Here is a 15,969-nt window from a genome sequence, read left to right as displayed (position 1 = left end):
CTAACTAACCTTTTGTTTCGCAAACGTAATAGTTTTTAGCCGTTTTGCATGGCCAATCATGCCAATACCCCGATTTGTGAATAGCGACACAATCTTCATAGTTTGGCTGCTTGTATCCAGGTTCACCTTTATCCCAGTTTGTGTAAGTAGCACGCGATCCGTCGGCCCAAAGCCAGCTTGAAGGATCTTTAGGATCCCTGTACAAACCAATATATGTTTGACCCCTCAACCTCGAAGTGATTGCTTTGTTTTCAGCTTGTGACTTCACTACCGCAAGCTTAGATTTCTGTGCCTCACAAGCGGATTTTCCTGCAATCCAGGTCGCAGTCTTAGACGAGAACTTATAGCACGACCCTTGGAGATGAATCCAATTGTTGGGGCATACATCTGAAAGAAATAAATCCGCAAATGCATAAGTCGCTAACTGTCTGACTGACTTGTGGACGGACAGACAGACGGAATTGAAAGAAGGAAGAAGGAAGGATTGGAATGGAAGGAGGGACACAAAGAAGGAAGGAAGGAAGGGCGGAGGAAGGGAGGGAGAGATGAAAGAATGAATCGCTTATGACCGAAATCAGATTCATAAACAGTCAGCACCATAAAAAAGAGCAACGTATCCAAAGAGCAGCTTTTACGGCTAATTGTAACTGGCGCGGCATAACAAAGCTAATTGCTCCCGTATGTTATAACAATCCTTGTCTTAGAATCGTTTTAGCTGTGTGGCAGCATAAGATTACAGGGAGCTGTTCCTTGGCCACAAGTCAATGAAATAATTTAGTTTTGTATACTACTCAACAAACCAGAAATGCAATTTTTTTTTACCAAAAGAATGGGGTAGTAGTCTATCACATTCGTTTCTGTCTTTTTCAAGATGAATTGTTATTCTACGTATGGCGAACCCACACCTGACCAAGCGCGAGGCATCAGATGGACCCTCGCGACACAACTTGAAGATTTGGACTTTACTGACGATCTAGCACTCATGTCGCATACCCACCAGCACATGCAGGAGAAGACGTCCCGTCTAAATACCTTTGCACAGCAAGTAGGCTTGAAGATCAGCCAGAAGAAGACGGAGGTAATGATGCTGAACGTATCAAACCCATCACCTGTCACAGTAAATGGAGAAGATCTACCAACGACCGAAGAATTTACATACCTTGGGACCACTGTCAGACATGACGGTGGGGCAGGCAGCGACATCAAGAACCGCCTCAGTAAGGCCAGAAATGCGTTTAGAATGATGAACAGCGTTTGGAAGTCATCCCAGTACAGCACCAAGACCAAACTAAGACTGTACCAGAGCTGTGTAATCTCCACCCTACTGTACGGCTCGGAATGTTGGAGGATGACAGAGAGCGACCTCAACAAGCTGTCCACCTTCCACACGAAAAACCTCAGAAGAATCCTACGTATATTCTGGCCTGAAACCATCTCCAACCAAGAACTTCTTGCTCGCTGCAACCAGGACATCATTATGCGAAGACGTTGGAAATGGATCGGACATGTCATGCGACGGGAGCAAGACAACATCACTCGCACAGCCCTTCACTGGACACCAGAGGGGAGACGCAGGCGAGGACGACCCAAGATCACCTGGCGTCGGACTGTGGAAGCAGAACTGAAGACCTTACATCATATCTGGGGAACCATTCAGAGGCTAGCCAGGGACAGACAGGAGTGGCTTAATTTTGTTGCTGCCCTACATGCCAAGCCGGCATATGGGTATGAGTGAGTGAGTGATGCCGGGCCCAGGTTTGCATAATCGCCTTCAGCAATTTAAATATTCGGTGTACTGGCATCTGTGCAAGGTGCGATTTTTAATTTCAGCCGTATCCGAGTTCGTAGTAAGATCCATACCAAAAGCTTACTTTGGTTAAATGTTTGCTTAATTGAGTACAACCTTAGTATAAAGCTCAAAACTCAAGGCTAGCGAAATCCGCAATAATACCCTTGTTTAAGTGAAACATGTATACACCAACTGGCTCTCCTACTTCAGTTTTGTCAAGCTTGTTTTACTATATTACTTGCCGGAATGATACGGTCGATTCACTGTGATGTGCACCATCAAGACTGCATATTCTTCCAGGCCACTGTCCAAGATGTTCGTAAAACTGCTATTTTTAAATGATAGCTGGCACTAGTGCATTCGTTTTTAAAATTTTCTATAACGTTTCGTTTTGGTGGTTGGCAGTTGCCCCATCATCTTTCGGCTTAGTTTTAGTCTTAAAATCACAGACCACACTTTAGCGGTGACTTGATTCTTCGTTTCCAGCCCTGGCGCTCTTCCAACACCAGACTATATTCGCTCTCACTGAAACCATTTCCCCTTATCCCGGTCTTCGAACGATTCTGAAATTTTGGGGGCTAAGGAAAAAGTGTGAAAAATGAATTTCGGTAATTATCTAACAGAGGCGACATTATTAGATATTTCTGTAGCAGTATATTTGAACGGCGAGAGGCCGTAGGTCAAAAAACAATTGTACTTCAGAAAGGTGTGTCATTTTTATTTGCTTTTAGTGACGACTCAGTTTCGTAAATTATAATTTTCGTTGAAACTTAAGTCAATGTTTGAATAAATTAACACGAGAAATTAGAAAATTAAAGTAGGTGAGGGTACGTTGCTACCTCAGCTTGTGGTACGAAAGCCATGAATGTAAAAGAACTACAACGATTTAATCTTTAGTTCGACTGGACAGACGAAATAAAATCTTCATAGCGAGAACTCAATGAAAACCAATTATTTATGTGAGTATTCAAGGAATTAAAACTAAAACGATGATAGTTAATTTCTGTCCTAAATGGCACGTAATATACTCAATACGGGCTAGATATAAATGTCCGATTATCTCACTTAAATCTTTGCTGACTGTTATAGAATTTACCTTGAGAGCCACCTTGTAGCGCTAATACCGAAAGGATCGTCAGGAGTACAGACAAACAGGAGGATAAAGCCATGCCACAAACAGAAACACCCGATTCCGGGACGAACTGTATAAAGTGAATCAGTCGAGTAAATGAACTTTGAGATGCTGCCTAAGGCTTCTATAATACTGAAGGTTGGTATAGAGGGTCGAAAAAAAACGCAATGAAAATATATGGTGGAACGAGTTTTTTTCTCAAGTTTATGCCTTGTGTAAATATTCAACCCAATAGGCAAATGAAGCTATATTTCTTGTAGACATTTTAATAGTCGGAATATATTGAGCTGCGAAAAATACAAACTGTCTTCTCAATGGATTGGCAGCTTGCCCGCCGATTGTCAAGTCGTTTAATGACTAAAGTGGCTCTAAATTTGTTCCGAAAATAAAAGATGTACTAATTGGAAATTTCCACTGCTCGGTACTCTCTACGTGAAATATTTAACAACACTTTTGTTTATGGATTGTAGTATCTATGCAAGAGCAGATTCAGCGAAGCGTGTAGAGATGACACCTTTATAGAATTATTAGCGTTTGTAGTAGTTACAGGGAAGAGACCGCACCGTACATTAGTACGTGTTGAACAACTTTTCCACCTCACCACGTAAACTATTTTAGACTTTTTTTATACTCTATATCGGTGTAAATCTTGTAACACAGTAATCATAAAAGTGTAGCACTATATCAATCTTAATTTTAAAAGGGATCACACCATGAACGTAATTCAGCCACCTTGGATAGTTCGGACACCTTGTGCGAGTTTTGCGAGGTCAGTGGAAAATCGCGAATTAGTTCAGTAAAATCAATTCATATTCTCAGGGGACGTTTCTTTTCGTGACTTTGCCGTCACGGCTTGCTGGTACAAAACTGCACTTACCCGGTAGGGGGTGTGACGGTGTGGGTTCACACTTAGAGCGTAACTCAGCCACCCTGGATAGTTTGGACACTTTGCATAAGTTTTGAGAGTTGGAAAATCGCAAATTAGTTCAAGTAAAATCAATTCACATTCTTTAAGCCGGACGATTCTATTTTGCCATCACGACTGGCTGGTAAAAAACTGCACTTACCCGGGACGGGTTGTGTGTAATTTCTTGCGACCGACAGTTCTCAGGCCGAAAATTAAGTCAAAAAATCAATTTATATTTCAGTTTTAACCCCAGTGTTCGATCTGCGGTAAGATATTTCTTGGAAAAGAGTAATTTAAATTACAATCTGGAAAAGTAACTGAGAGCCTGAAATAAGTGAAGTTATTATTGTATACAGTGGCCAACGAGTGTAACTCGTTGGCTACTGTATACAACTCGTTTCTCTTCGAGAAAAGTACACATTGTAATGTCGACCAGTGCATGTAATTTTGCATTTAATCCGGCAACCAAACGCAAATGAGGCAGTTTGCATTTTCTGCCCGCCTTCACAGTAGTTCATTTTGTTACACAAGCCTCGTTTATCCCGCATCACCTCACAAGTAAGCAAATCCCACCAAATATCTGTCGCGGCCTGTGTAACTATCAGTAGTTTATTTGAACTCACTATCAAGTAAACTCCAACCACTCTGATTTTTTTTCTTTTAGAGCGGCTTCTAAAGGCCGCAAGCTCGCAAATTCGCCTTGCCTTGTGAGCTGGTAACGTGTTTAACAAGCGTCTCCACTGCGATCAAAAAGGAAGTACCACTTTGAACATCACGTTGTGTTCATTCAACCAAGTGTTACTTAGGCGCACGTAACGTGCTTGCTTAACCATGTGCCTGTGAACGTGCGCTTCACGCCTGCACTACCGACTGCAAGGGACTAGCACTGAGTATAGTAACACATGAGAAACGGCCGGCTCTCTCTGAAGCTTTAAAGTCCAGTTTCCATATCTTGGCTATTAAAATTTGATGTAAATTCCCTGGGAAATTGCGGCGCAAACCGATTTTGTTGTTTTAACTACAAGATTGTTATCGAACAAACAGAAGAGTCAAATTTGATATAAATTCCTGCTAAATTCCCTTGGAAATTGCGGCGCAAACCGATTTTGTTGATTTAAATACAAGAGCGTCATGGGATCTTATTCGCTTTGCTCGATCACGTTCTTGTACAACAAAATCAGTTTGAAATAGAGAAGTAGAGAAATTGTATGCATTCTTTTAAATTTGATGCCCACATTTGAAAAAAGAATTTTGCTGTTTTAATTTGTAAGCATCCCATCTTAGATATGCCCCAGACGTCGACAAGAAAACTTATGCAGCATTAAATGACAAAAGTGTTTGTTATACAAATAAGAAACTGAAAGAGAAGTAAATAATGAACATTTGATGAATATGTTTTTTAATAATTTTAATTTTTAAATATTAAAATATTTCTATGGCGCAAATTAACATGTGGATACGATCAAATGAGCCTTACAAAGTATGTAAGAATTTAAAATAATTAATTATATTATTATATATGGGTAAATATCTAGTAGTCTAGTTTCCCATGTTAAAAATTTTGGACCAAAATGTTACTTTAAAAGGTACCGCTCAAAACATTTTTAAATAGGTAGAAACGAGGTTCAATGTGGAAATTTAAGGTTTCCTCACCCTAGTGAACAATCTAGTGTAGGTACATATCATAACTTTCATGAGATGCCTCTTTCTCCATAGTTATAATCATAACGGTTATTTTCACTGTTTTTTAAACATAAATATCTTAAAATCGGAGACACCTATGAGGCTCAACAAACGTTTAGAATGTTTCGCTATCAGGAAAGACCCTTTGACAGAAAAGACAAAGTGTCAAGTTTTATTTTGCCAGAGATATTGGTAAAAAATGCTGGAATAAACAAAATGACCCCGTAAAAATTGATTCATTATTTACTTGGAAACGCTCTTACAGATTTTTTTCTAATTTCGCCTACAAGTTGTCTAGATTGAGTAGTTTAAATCCCTAAAGTTTCGTCATAAAGTGTCTGACTAGATTTCGAGATAATCGACAATGTTTAAAATGAAAGGCTATGCGCTTCCGTTGCTATGGTAATAGCTGCTGCTTGGAAACCGATGAGAAAATTAACTTTGATCATATGTTGAAATGATGATGTAGTATGAAGGAGATCGAAGTTTATCTTGTATGCGAGATTGTAATTTCAAAACGTCCACCCTAAGTCCAAAAAAACTGCCTCGAGCCTCCTTGAGGCCTCTTACAGGCTTCTACTCTTTACTGAGATCATTCCATGAAGTTCGTTGATGCGATTCTAGCCTTGATATAGACAGTACCTTTCATGTTTCATAACAATGATTGTACATAAACATATAAAGTGTATTGCTGCATCCACAATCGACCAAACTTACAAGAAGCAAAGCAGCATGCTACGATCCCTCTTCGTTAAAATGGCGGTTTGGTCGCCGAGTGTTGGTCGCTAAGTTTGGTCGCGGCGTGACGCTCGAAAAAGCGTCTTGTCTTATAAAACTAATGAGGAGAAATTAAAATATCAAGAAAATTCACCTTCGTCGATCATATCCTTAATTCTCATGACCTCAGGGGTTGAATAAACATTGATATTGCAAGGAAACATTTGACGCTGATCACCGTTAGGGATTAAATTAGGGTTAAGGCAACTGTTACATTTCAGACAAAAGGGAGTTTTAAGAAGCTACTATGGCGAAGGCGACGAAAACGTCATAAAACCGTATAGGATTTAATAAGAAAACTCGTGAATCGTCGAAACAACAACACAAAATGACGTGAAATGACCAAATTCCCTACTGTCTTAAAAGTACAAGGGTTATCGCATTCAAAATTTTCCAAAGACCGAAAATACTATTTCAACACACCAAATTTAAAATAATGACCTCAGGTTTGTATTTTCAAATTAAGTTCGTCCGCTAAAGTTCCCCATATTCTACTAAGTTCTCGGCAGGAATCCCAGCACCTGTTACAACTTCATGTGAGCTTTGACTGGACATCCCTCGAGAATTTGTCACTGATATTTATTCTCATTTACAAAGTTGCTCCTTTCCACAGCGCACAACCCCCGTGTTGTACCGACGAGTTTAAAATCACTGAAAGCCATTTGATATTCGTACTCGTTGGAGGTACTGACTGGTTCAATTTTTTGTAGGTGGAAGAAGAAACCACTCACAATAAGCAGACTAACAAATAAACATAATAACACGGATGCTAGTAAAGTAGGAAACCACACTGAGCCATTGCAGTTCAACGCTATCGAGCATCGGACGCAGCGTCGATACAGGTCTTGGTTCCACTCCTAGTGGAGTAAAGCTTGACACAGACCTTCTGAGAACTTAGTATAGTGAACTGTTTCTCTGATTAAAAATATGTATACGTTAAAAAGTCAAATTTTTAAAATACCCAACGCTTCGGCCAAAACTTCAGCCTTCACCAGGGGAAGTGATAAGAAATTTAAAAAGTGAAATTCTAATCATTATCCCCAGATGAAGGCCGAAGTTTTGGCCGAAACGTTGGGTTTTTTAAAAATTTGAGTTTTCTATACATATACATATTTAATTTTTAACCAGAAAAACGTTTTAACTATCATTTCAATCATTTCTGTGACCTATTTTAATTAGCTGTGAAATTTACTGTTAACCTATAGTTAGAATTAAAATCTACAATTAGGATTAAAATCTCACGGTTTTCATGGCAAGACGTTTTAATTGCATGCATGCTGCAGCTTCGCGCTCAAGGTAACCAGGAACAGTTTGTTTGATTAGAATGGCCAAGTCCTACAGGATGATAGCATTCGCCTCCATACAGACGTTCTGGCCACAACCTTATAAGAAAGTCTGGAACCACGGGAAATGTACCATATCTAGCAACAAATTTTATTTACGCTTGAGATCGTGAACTCTTTTAGTTTCCAAAAAACCGAAAATACTGACCCTGGTAGAATGTGGTGAGAAAACTCAAGAATACCCAAACTAATGGAACCGAATATATCCAAATAGAGGTGAAACGTGAAATGTCAGTTCTACTGAATAAAAAAGCAGAATCATCGTTCTAGACAGCGAGACTGTCGATAAAGAACTTGAACGTGTTGTCGGATTACGACAGCAAATACACCCGTTCAACAACGCGTAATCTACACCAGGTTAATCGATTCACCATAAAGTAGTTGACAACGGCGAGTAAAAACGAGTAAATGCAACCTGAATTTTCTTCGAAGAGAAAGCGAAGCTTGTTTGTGTGACCGACTGCACAGAGTGCGTGTCCACACCCATGACGTCATACCCCACATGGACTAGACCATTTCACAACAAGCTGTTCCATTTCATGTTTGTATTTTTGGCGGTTCCGGCGATAATCAATTGATGTAACACTAAACCATTTTATGTCGCGCTAAACCATTTTGTGTCACGCTAAACCGTTTGCACAGAAAGCTAAACTGTTTGGCATTGCACTAAATCATTTCAGATTACGCTAAACCGTTTGAGAATTGACTTTGCCAATTTAACATTGACTACTTCACCACTTTTTATTTACTTTGTCCAATTCTATTTAGCCTGTGCTGTTTTACTAACGGAAGCTGAATTATTTACATTCAGACAAGATCATTTCTGTCTTTCGTGTACCGTTTTGCCATTAATAGCTGGACAGTTTTGCAATTGTTTAAACCATTTATTGTTTGGCTATATCATTCCATCAAAGACAACCTGTCGAAATGTATTCTAACTGCATCGTTTCTAAATTGTCTAACCCAATTTACAAAGGACGATTAAACCATTTCTATTTATTCTATATCGTTTGCACTGCTTGTATTTTTGGCGGTGATGGCCGCCCATAAACCTCCTCCAGATGGCAGCTTTGGGATAACATAATCGGCAATACGAACCCAATTGCGGGGGGGGGGGGGGGGGGACAGCAACATGACGGAGCTGAACAGAGGAAGAAGTGAAAGGATTTATCCCCCACGAAGAGGGAGGAAAGACATACCCAACCAAATTTTTCTTTGCCAATTAGAACGATTTGCTAATCCAAAGGAATGCACAGAACACAGAGCGCGTACGGTTTTCTTACACGAGCCAAGCCCTGTGGCTGGAGATGATAAGAATACAGACGATATCTGCCTGTAATGGGACGTTTGATCGATAAAGGAGGCCGGCAGCTTTTGACCCAGAGAAGGAGGATTCCATGCCGCTGATATACACTAATCTCATCGATACTACAAATTCAGATGAGCCCGGCCCGAGCTACGTTGTGACAAGTTTGGGGAATCTCTCTTAGAAAGACATGAACTCGCAAAATGATGTCGCTAGTACAACTCGTGTCACGTCGAGCATTCATTCATTCATTTATTAATGACAGCAACATTAAACTGAAACCGAAGCCGCCTGCAAGCCAACATTGCGCAAGAGATGTATATCACTGTGAAGCTGATATCGTACAAACGAATTACTGGCCTAACTGTGGTCTAGATCTGTTACAATCTTTTGCATGCAGAATTTCCGATGTAAGGAAGACTTATGAATGTACTTTTGGTCAAAAAACAACCACGATCACCATAACATTACAACGCCCTAGAGTTTGTTACTGAAATACGAGACTTGAAAATCAATCAAGTTTGCCATTTGTTAATGGGTTACGTATGTCAAACGTACAATGCTGCTTATAAATATGACTCTCTTTGGAACCATTCCTAACTCACGCGAGATTGTTTCCACTAAAGTGCGGATTCAAGGATTACGATATCAAACAAATGATCCAGCTGGACTGATTTGACTTTGCCAGGATCACTGTTGAATGCTTAAACTGGTGCAGCCAAACGACGTCAGCCTAACAAGAGTCTGATTTCATCTGGGAAAGGCTTCAAGTGGGAATTTTTAGTTCAATTACTGCCCGTAAGTTAAATATGTCTATTTGTTCCTATAGCAAATGACATAACAGTAGCCAATTAATGATAGGAATTGCCTGAATTAATACAGTTGCCTTGTCGACGCTATTAAGCAACTAAGGGCGAAGACACTGCGATCATACCAGACAGTTTCGACTGACTGCTACCGCGATTTGTTTATCTCTTAAACGCGTTACATTTTTCAAGAAAATCATTCTGTTCTAAGAAACATACATACGCCTTAACTTTCAACTTTTAACTATCAACAGGATCTGGCTGCGAAGCCTCCACAATAACGTTCATGAAATGTCAACTGATCGAAAAATGCCACGCCAATTACCAGAGAACATTTGTCTTGCACAAGTAGGAACTTATAATGCCACGCAAAGGTCATTTTCATTTCACTCAGGAGGGTGGGCCCGAAAATCACGGAATATGTTCACTATAGTAACGCCGAGAACGTCCAGAGGAAACGGCACCGCAAACTTCAGGATTACGGAATCAACAATTGAATTTAAACTGAATCTCTTTAGACAATCTCGTTTGACTGCATGTCAGTGCCATAAAACTGTTTTTTTTTTAATTCCTCAATGAGCAACATAAAAATCAGAACGAACGTCATTGCGAAATTCAACCTCACTTGGGGTTTTGAAAGCTGGTGAAATTTATTAGCAGCTTGTTTTACCTTACCTTAGCCGACTTATTCAGTTCTCCATACTTCTGTATACTGATTAGCAAAAAAAATTTGGTATCCTTTTATTTGACAAAATTGTCCGAACATCCATGCATGTTGTTATTTGCCAAATTGTCTGGTTTTCTGTGTAAGGTATTGGTCGATATATACTCGGCACAAATCATGCACTTGAAGGAAAAAGGAGATCCCCACTTTTTACTAATTATTAGAGAAGCAAGTGGTAGAACTTTACACGACAATTCGTGCTCATCAAACAGTTGTGTGAAACTAATGCACTACAGTTGGAGGCAGTGTTAAGATTAACAATTGCATTTAAAGCAACAGTATAAGAAGAAATGTAACGAATACATATTCCTCAGCGACATGGAATTTCTATTAAAAGCTGTGAGAATTCTTCGTTTAATTGATTTAAAGAGTTCCATCGATTCACATTGACCCAAGTCAATTAACGTTTTTCCATTTCTCATCAATCACAAGTTAAAGCAGCTAAATTTATCCATCGATTACCAAGCAATTGAGACCACACGAAAGTCCTACAAATGGTCAGTTGGCAGCCATTATCACATATATACAACAAATCCATCTCCTTTTAGTTTTCTTAATCATACATATGCAATACACATTCGCACAGATGTTGTAACACATTTTTTGGCATTATTTAATTTTTGTAACTTCGTTAGTTTACTTTGGGCAGGTCCACATCAGCCTTTGGCTGTCACGTTTGTAAACCTGCGTTGTCAAATAAAGTGTATGTATGGACAGCACCGAATTAAAAAAAGCCTATTTGAGTCGAACAATTCTACTAGTGATAAACAATTTTTTTTTTCGTCTGGTGAAGTAACAATTTTCTTCCTTTTGCATATGTTGCTGTTTTTGTTGTTAAGGCTGCCCAATAAAGTCAACTCTTAAGTCTTAAAGTCTTAAAGAAAATAACCTAAATAGCTTGAGCTCATTCAAAATATATATTTATTTGTGTGGTAAACGTAGAAACGCCAGTCTCCTGAAGAAATATACTTTTCTCCCCTCTGCACTGATTAACATGACGCTGTTTATTCCACTGGTTACTCAGTGAAGTTTTCATGACGTCTCACATTTTCACTTGAATAATCAACGCACCTCTTTCACCTCAATTTTTTTTAACTTTAATAATCTTTTTACTCATGGTCAGTCCCTCGGCTAAACAGTAGCTAAAAGCATCTTCACTGCCTCTACACGAAAAGCTACTAGTCTTACAAGTTCATGCACAAACTGCAGGTTTTATATTAAGCGAGGCATGCGGCCTCGGTCGCAATTGAGACAAATTATTTTATACTCCTAACGTGAAGAACATTTACTTTCAGCAAGAAATAAGTAACAAAAAATGCCTTCAAAAGCACAGCGAATGCACCTTCGCGCAGTGGAGTACACGCTTCTGCAAGACCTAATTTGTGCACATTAAATTGGCATCATTCCACCTTCTTCGTTCTAGAAGATCTCCTTTCACGAAACGGGAGACTGTGGTTCTAAAAATATCAAAATATAAAACATTTATTAGGATTCTAGAATTCATTCAAGAATTTAGCTATAGATTGAACAGAACAAAAACAAAACAGAACATAAAATTACCACATAATTGCGTTTGTATCGATCGATGGAGTCTGTTTACGCTCCAGTATAAAGTCAAGTATTTGCTATTGGCATGCCGCAAAACATGCTTCCTTTACGCTCTGGTAAAAACGTCATTCGCAAAAAAAAATACTATGCTGAAGACAAACTAAAAGGATCGACTCGCAAGTTATTTCCCCAGTGATTAATTTTTACAAAATCAAGAATGGATGAGCTAGTGAATTATTTGATTCACACGCAAGAGCATCAGCTATCTTGAAACGTGACAGACGGAAAAAGTGAACACCGGGAAAATTCTCTTTTTAAAATCAGGTTTAACACGTAGCGAAGGACCTTCTCAGTAAAAACCTGAAGTTGGCAATCTTGAAGTAAGTTTAAAATAAAATCATTTGCGGCCATGACCCTACTGTTGTTTAAAACACAAATATATACTTTAATCGGTATCTTGAAGAGTAATTCACTTGTTACTGGAATTTTCATGACCTCTCACATAATAATCCACGCACCTCTTCCACCTCACATTTAATGATCTTTTTACTCACGATCATTCCCTCGGCTAAACAGTGGCTAAAAACATCTGCACTGCCTCTAGTATTCCAAAGGATTAATCTGACTACACGGAAAGCCACTAGTCCTACAAGTTCATGCACAAACTGCAAGTTTTAATGTTGTCTCGGTCAAATTAAGACAAATCATTTTATACTCCTAAAGGGAGGAACATTTATTTTCAGTTAGAAGTAATAAATGTGCTTCAAAAGCATAGTCAATGTACCTTCGCGCAGTGGACTAGACGTGGTTGTCTTCTGGCCATGACCTTTTCATTCCATATTAAATTGCTATCATTCCAACCTTCTCCGTTCTAGAAGATCTCCATTCACGAAACGTGCCACTGTGGTTCTAAAAGTATCAAAATATAAAACATTTATTAGGATTCTAGCAGGCCGGCATACTAGAATTTAGCTATAGATTGAACCCAAAAAGAAACAGAACATATAATTACCACATAATTGCGTTTGTATCGATCGATAGAAGTCTCTGTTTACGCTCCATTATAAAGTCAAGTATTTGCTATGGGCATGCCGCAAAACATGCCTGCTTTCTCTGGTAAAAACGTCATTCGAAAAAAAAAATACTATGCCGAAGACAAACTAACAGGATCGACTCGCAAGTCATTTCCCCAGTGATTAATTTTTACGAAATCAAGAATGGATGAGCTAGTGAATTATTTGGTCTATTTGATTCACACGCAAGTGCATCAGCTATCTTGAAACGTGACAGACGGAAAAATTAAGACCGAGAAAATTCTCTTTTTAAAATTACGTAACACGTAATTTTCACTTGAATAATCCACGCACCTCTTCCACCGCAAATTTAATCATCTTTTTACTCATAATCAGTCCCTCGGCTAAACAGTGGCTAGAAACATCTTCACTGCCGCTAGTACTCCAAAGGATTAACACTACACGGAAAGCCACAAGTCGTACAAGTTCATGCACAAACTGCAAGTTTTATTGCGGCCACGGTCACAATTAAGACAAATTATTTTATACTCCTAAAGGAAGCAACATTTATTTTCAGCTAGAAGTAATAAATGTGCTTCAAAAGCACAGTCAATGTACCTTCGCGCAGTGAAGTAGACGCGGTTGTCTTGTGGCCATGACCTCATGTCAGTTTTTGCATAAATTGCTATCATTTCAACCTTCTTCGCTCTAGAAGATCTCCGCTCACGAAACGAGTCACTATAGTTCTAAAAATATCAAAATTCAAAACAATTATAAAGATTCTCGCGGTCATACTAGAATTTAGCAATAGGTTGAACCAAAAAGAAACAGAACGTATAATTACTACGAAATAAAGAATGGATGAGCTAGTGAATGATTTGATTCACACGCAAGTGTATGAGCTATCTTTAAACGTGACAGACGGACAAATGAAAACCGAGAAAATTATTCTTTTAAAATTAGGGAACACGTAGCGAAGGACGTTCACAATAAAAACCTGAGGTTGGTAATCTGGAAGTAAGTTAAAAATTTAAATCATTTGCGGCCATTAGCCTACTGTTGTTTAACACACACATAATCCACGACCCTCTTTCACCTCTTTTTTTTTTTTTTTTTAGTTTAATAATCTTTTTACTCATGATCAGTCCCTCGGCTAAGCAGTGGCTAAAAACATCTTCTCTGTCTGCCACGGAAAGCCACTAGTCACTAGTCCTACAAGTTCATGCACAAACAGCAGGTCAGTTTATATTAAGCGAGGCATGTGGCCTCCGTCGCAATTAACACAAAATTATTTGATATTCGTAAAGGGAATAACATTGAGTTTCAGTTAGGAGCAATAAAAAATGCCTTCAAAAGCACAACGAATGCACCTTCGCGCAGTGGAGAACGTGCGGTTGTCTTCTGCATGACCTTTTTGTATAAATTGGCATCATTCCACAGAAGCCTTTCTTCGTTCTAGAAGATCTCACCAATAGCGAATCCATTCACGAAATGAGCCAAACTATTAAAATTTAAATTCTAGTGGTCAATTGCAAGTACTAGAATTTAGCTATAGATTGAACCCAAAAACACACAGAACATATAATTACCACATAACTGATTGTTTGTATCAATCAGTAGAGTCTCTGTTACGGCTCCAGCATAAAGTCAAGCATTTGCATGCTATGGGCACGCCGCAAAACATGCTTGCTTTTTTCTAGTGAAAATGTCATTATTTCGCAATAAATATTCAACTGGTATAAGTTGAATCCATTTACTTAAAGGTGAAAAATGCAAATAGAGCAAAGATTAGGCACTGAGCAAAGCCTATTGCAATAACAGGATTAGTGGAACATCGATTCAGTTCCATTCATTTTCTTTTGAAATAGTAAATGCGGCAAAACTCAAAAGCCGTTCCAGAAGACAACGTTTTATCGAATCAATCTGTCGCATATGTCATTATTAAAAATGATTCAAACACGATCAGAGATTCTGTTACTGGTTCAGCGTAGTCACCGCCTCAGTGAAATCCTAAATTGTAGTCACTTTCGTAGATATGTATTAACGATACTGCAAAACATTTCCACATGGTGCAATTGATTTGTTTTATTTACTTCCTTTTGTGCGAAAAATAAATATGCGATTTTCGCCTATTCTTTACCGTGACCCAATGAAGCGTCACAAATACTATGTTGTTCCCTCTCACCTTGTTTATATAGGAAAATGTATTCAAATTGTCTTGATCACTGAAAAACTTCTGGTGGTTTGAAGTCCACTATCCTTGCTCTAAGGTTTTGAGTTCTGAAAATTCTTTTGATTCGTAGGGGTCTTAGGGTTGAACGAACTGTAATACATGAGGACTCCTCCTTTAAACAACTACAGCGATACGCCATACTGACCTTCTCTGCCGGTTCATGCAAACAGCTAATCTTCTCTGAAGGCTGATGTTTCTTGCTGGGATCGGAATCTTTGTTCCTCGATCGCAAACTGAAGACCACATGAAATGCTTTCAATGTATATAAGTTTTGTCTCCCTGCGAATTCAATTTGTGTCGACGAAAAAGTTCCCAACTTTTCCCCAAAATTGTCTTCTTGCATTGAAGAAGTCACGGAAATTAACTATGCACCAAACCTTAATTGACCATACCCCGCCTCCTGTGAGGAAAAGGAGAGGTACAGTCGAGGAATGTGACGCAATATAGATTTTTGACCGTTTTAGTGGACTGTCTGACAATTTTTTTCAGACATTTAAAGACTCGTTTGACCATCCACAAATTCCCTGCAATGGGTATTTGGACAAAAATCTCAGCTAAGTTCAAAAGCTGCACCACTGCCCCGCCCTACCCTACTGCGGATCGGTTTTCGCCAGTGGAAGGCGTATGCAAAGCAATAAATCCCAAAACTGTGGAATACGAGGATCCGGAAATCTGGAAGGCGGAATCCGCAAAACTATTTGAGAGAAA

At 38.9% G+C, this 15,969-nt stretch overlaps 1 protein-coding gene across 2 annotated transcripts in view; it reads right to left on the bottom strand.

The window, feature by feature from the left end:
• Positions 1-15,969, bottom strand: part of LOC146452411 (ZP domain-containing protein-like) — a 38,763-nt gene that overhangs the window by 6,311 nt on the left and 16,483 nt on the right. Inside the window, exons 1-2 of one of the 2 annotated variants that reach the window (XM_085097918.1) lie at positions 2,886-3,887; positions 10-387 (exon numbers count right to left, since the gene is read on the bottom strand). In XM_085097918.1, the coding sequence (XP_084954044.1) occupies positions 10-387; positions 2,886-2,958 (451 nt within the window). In that variant the 5' untranslated portion in view covers positions 2,959-3,887. Of the gene's footprint in view, positions 1-9; positions 388-2,885; positions 3,888-15,969 lie in introns of those variants that run through there. The other variant, XM_085097917.1, reaches the window with a different exon arrangement.

This window comes from Pavona decussata, unplaced genomic scaffold (assembly GCF_977016875.1).
Source record: "Pavona decussata unplaced genomic scaffold, jaPavDecu1.1 SCAFFOLD_371, whole genome shotgun sequence".
Classification (NCBI taxonomy): domain Eukaryota; kingdom Metazoa; phylum Cnidaria; class Anthozoa; order Scleractinia; family Agariciidae; genus Pavona; species Pavona decussata.
This window is presented reverse-complemented; position numbering and strand designations above follow the sequence as displayed.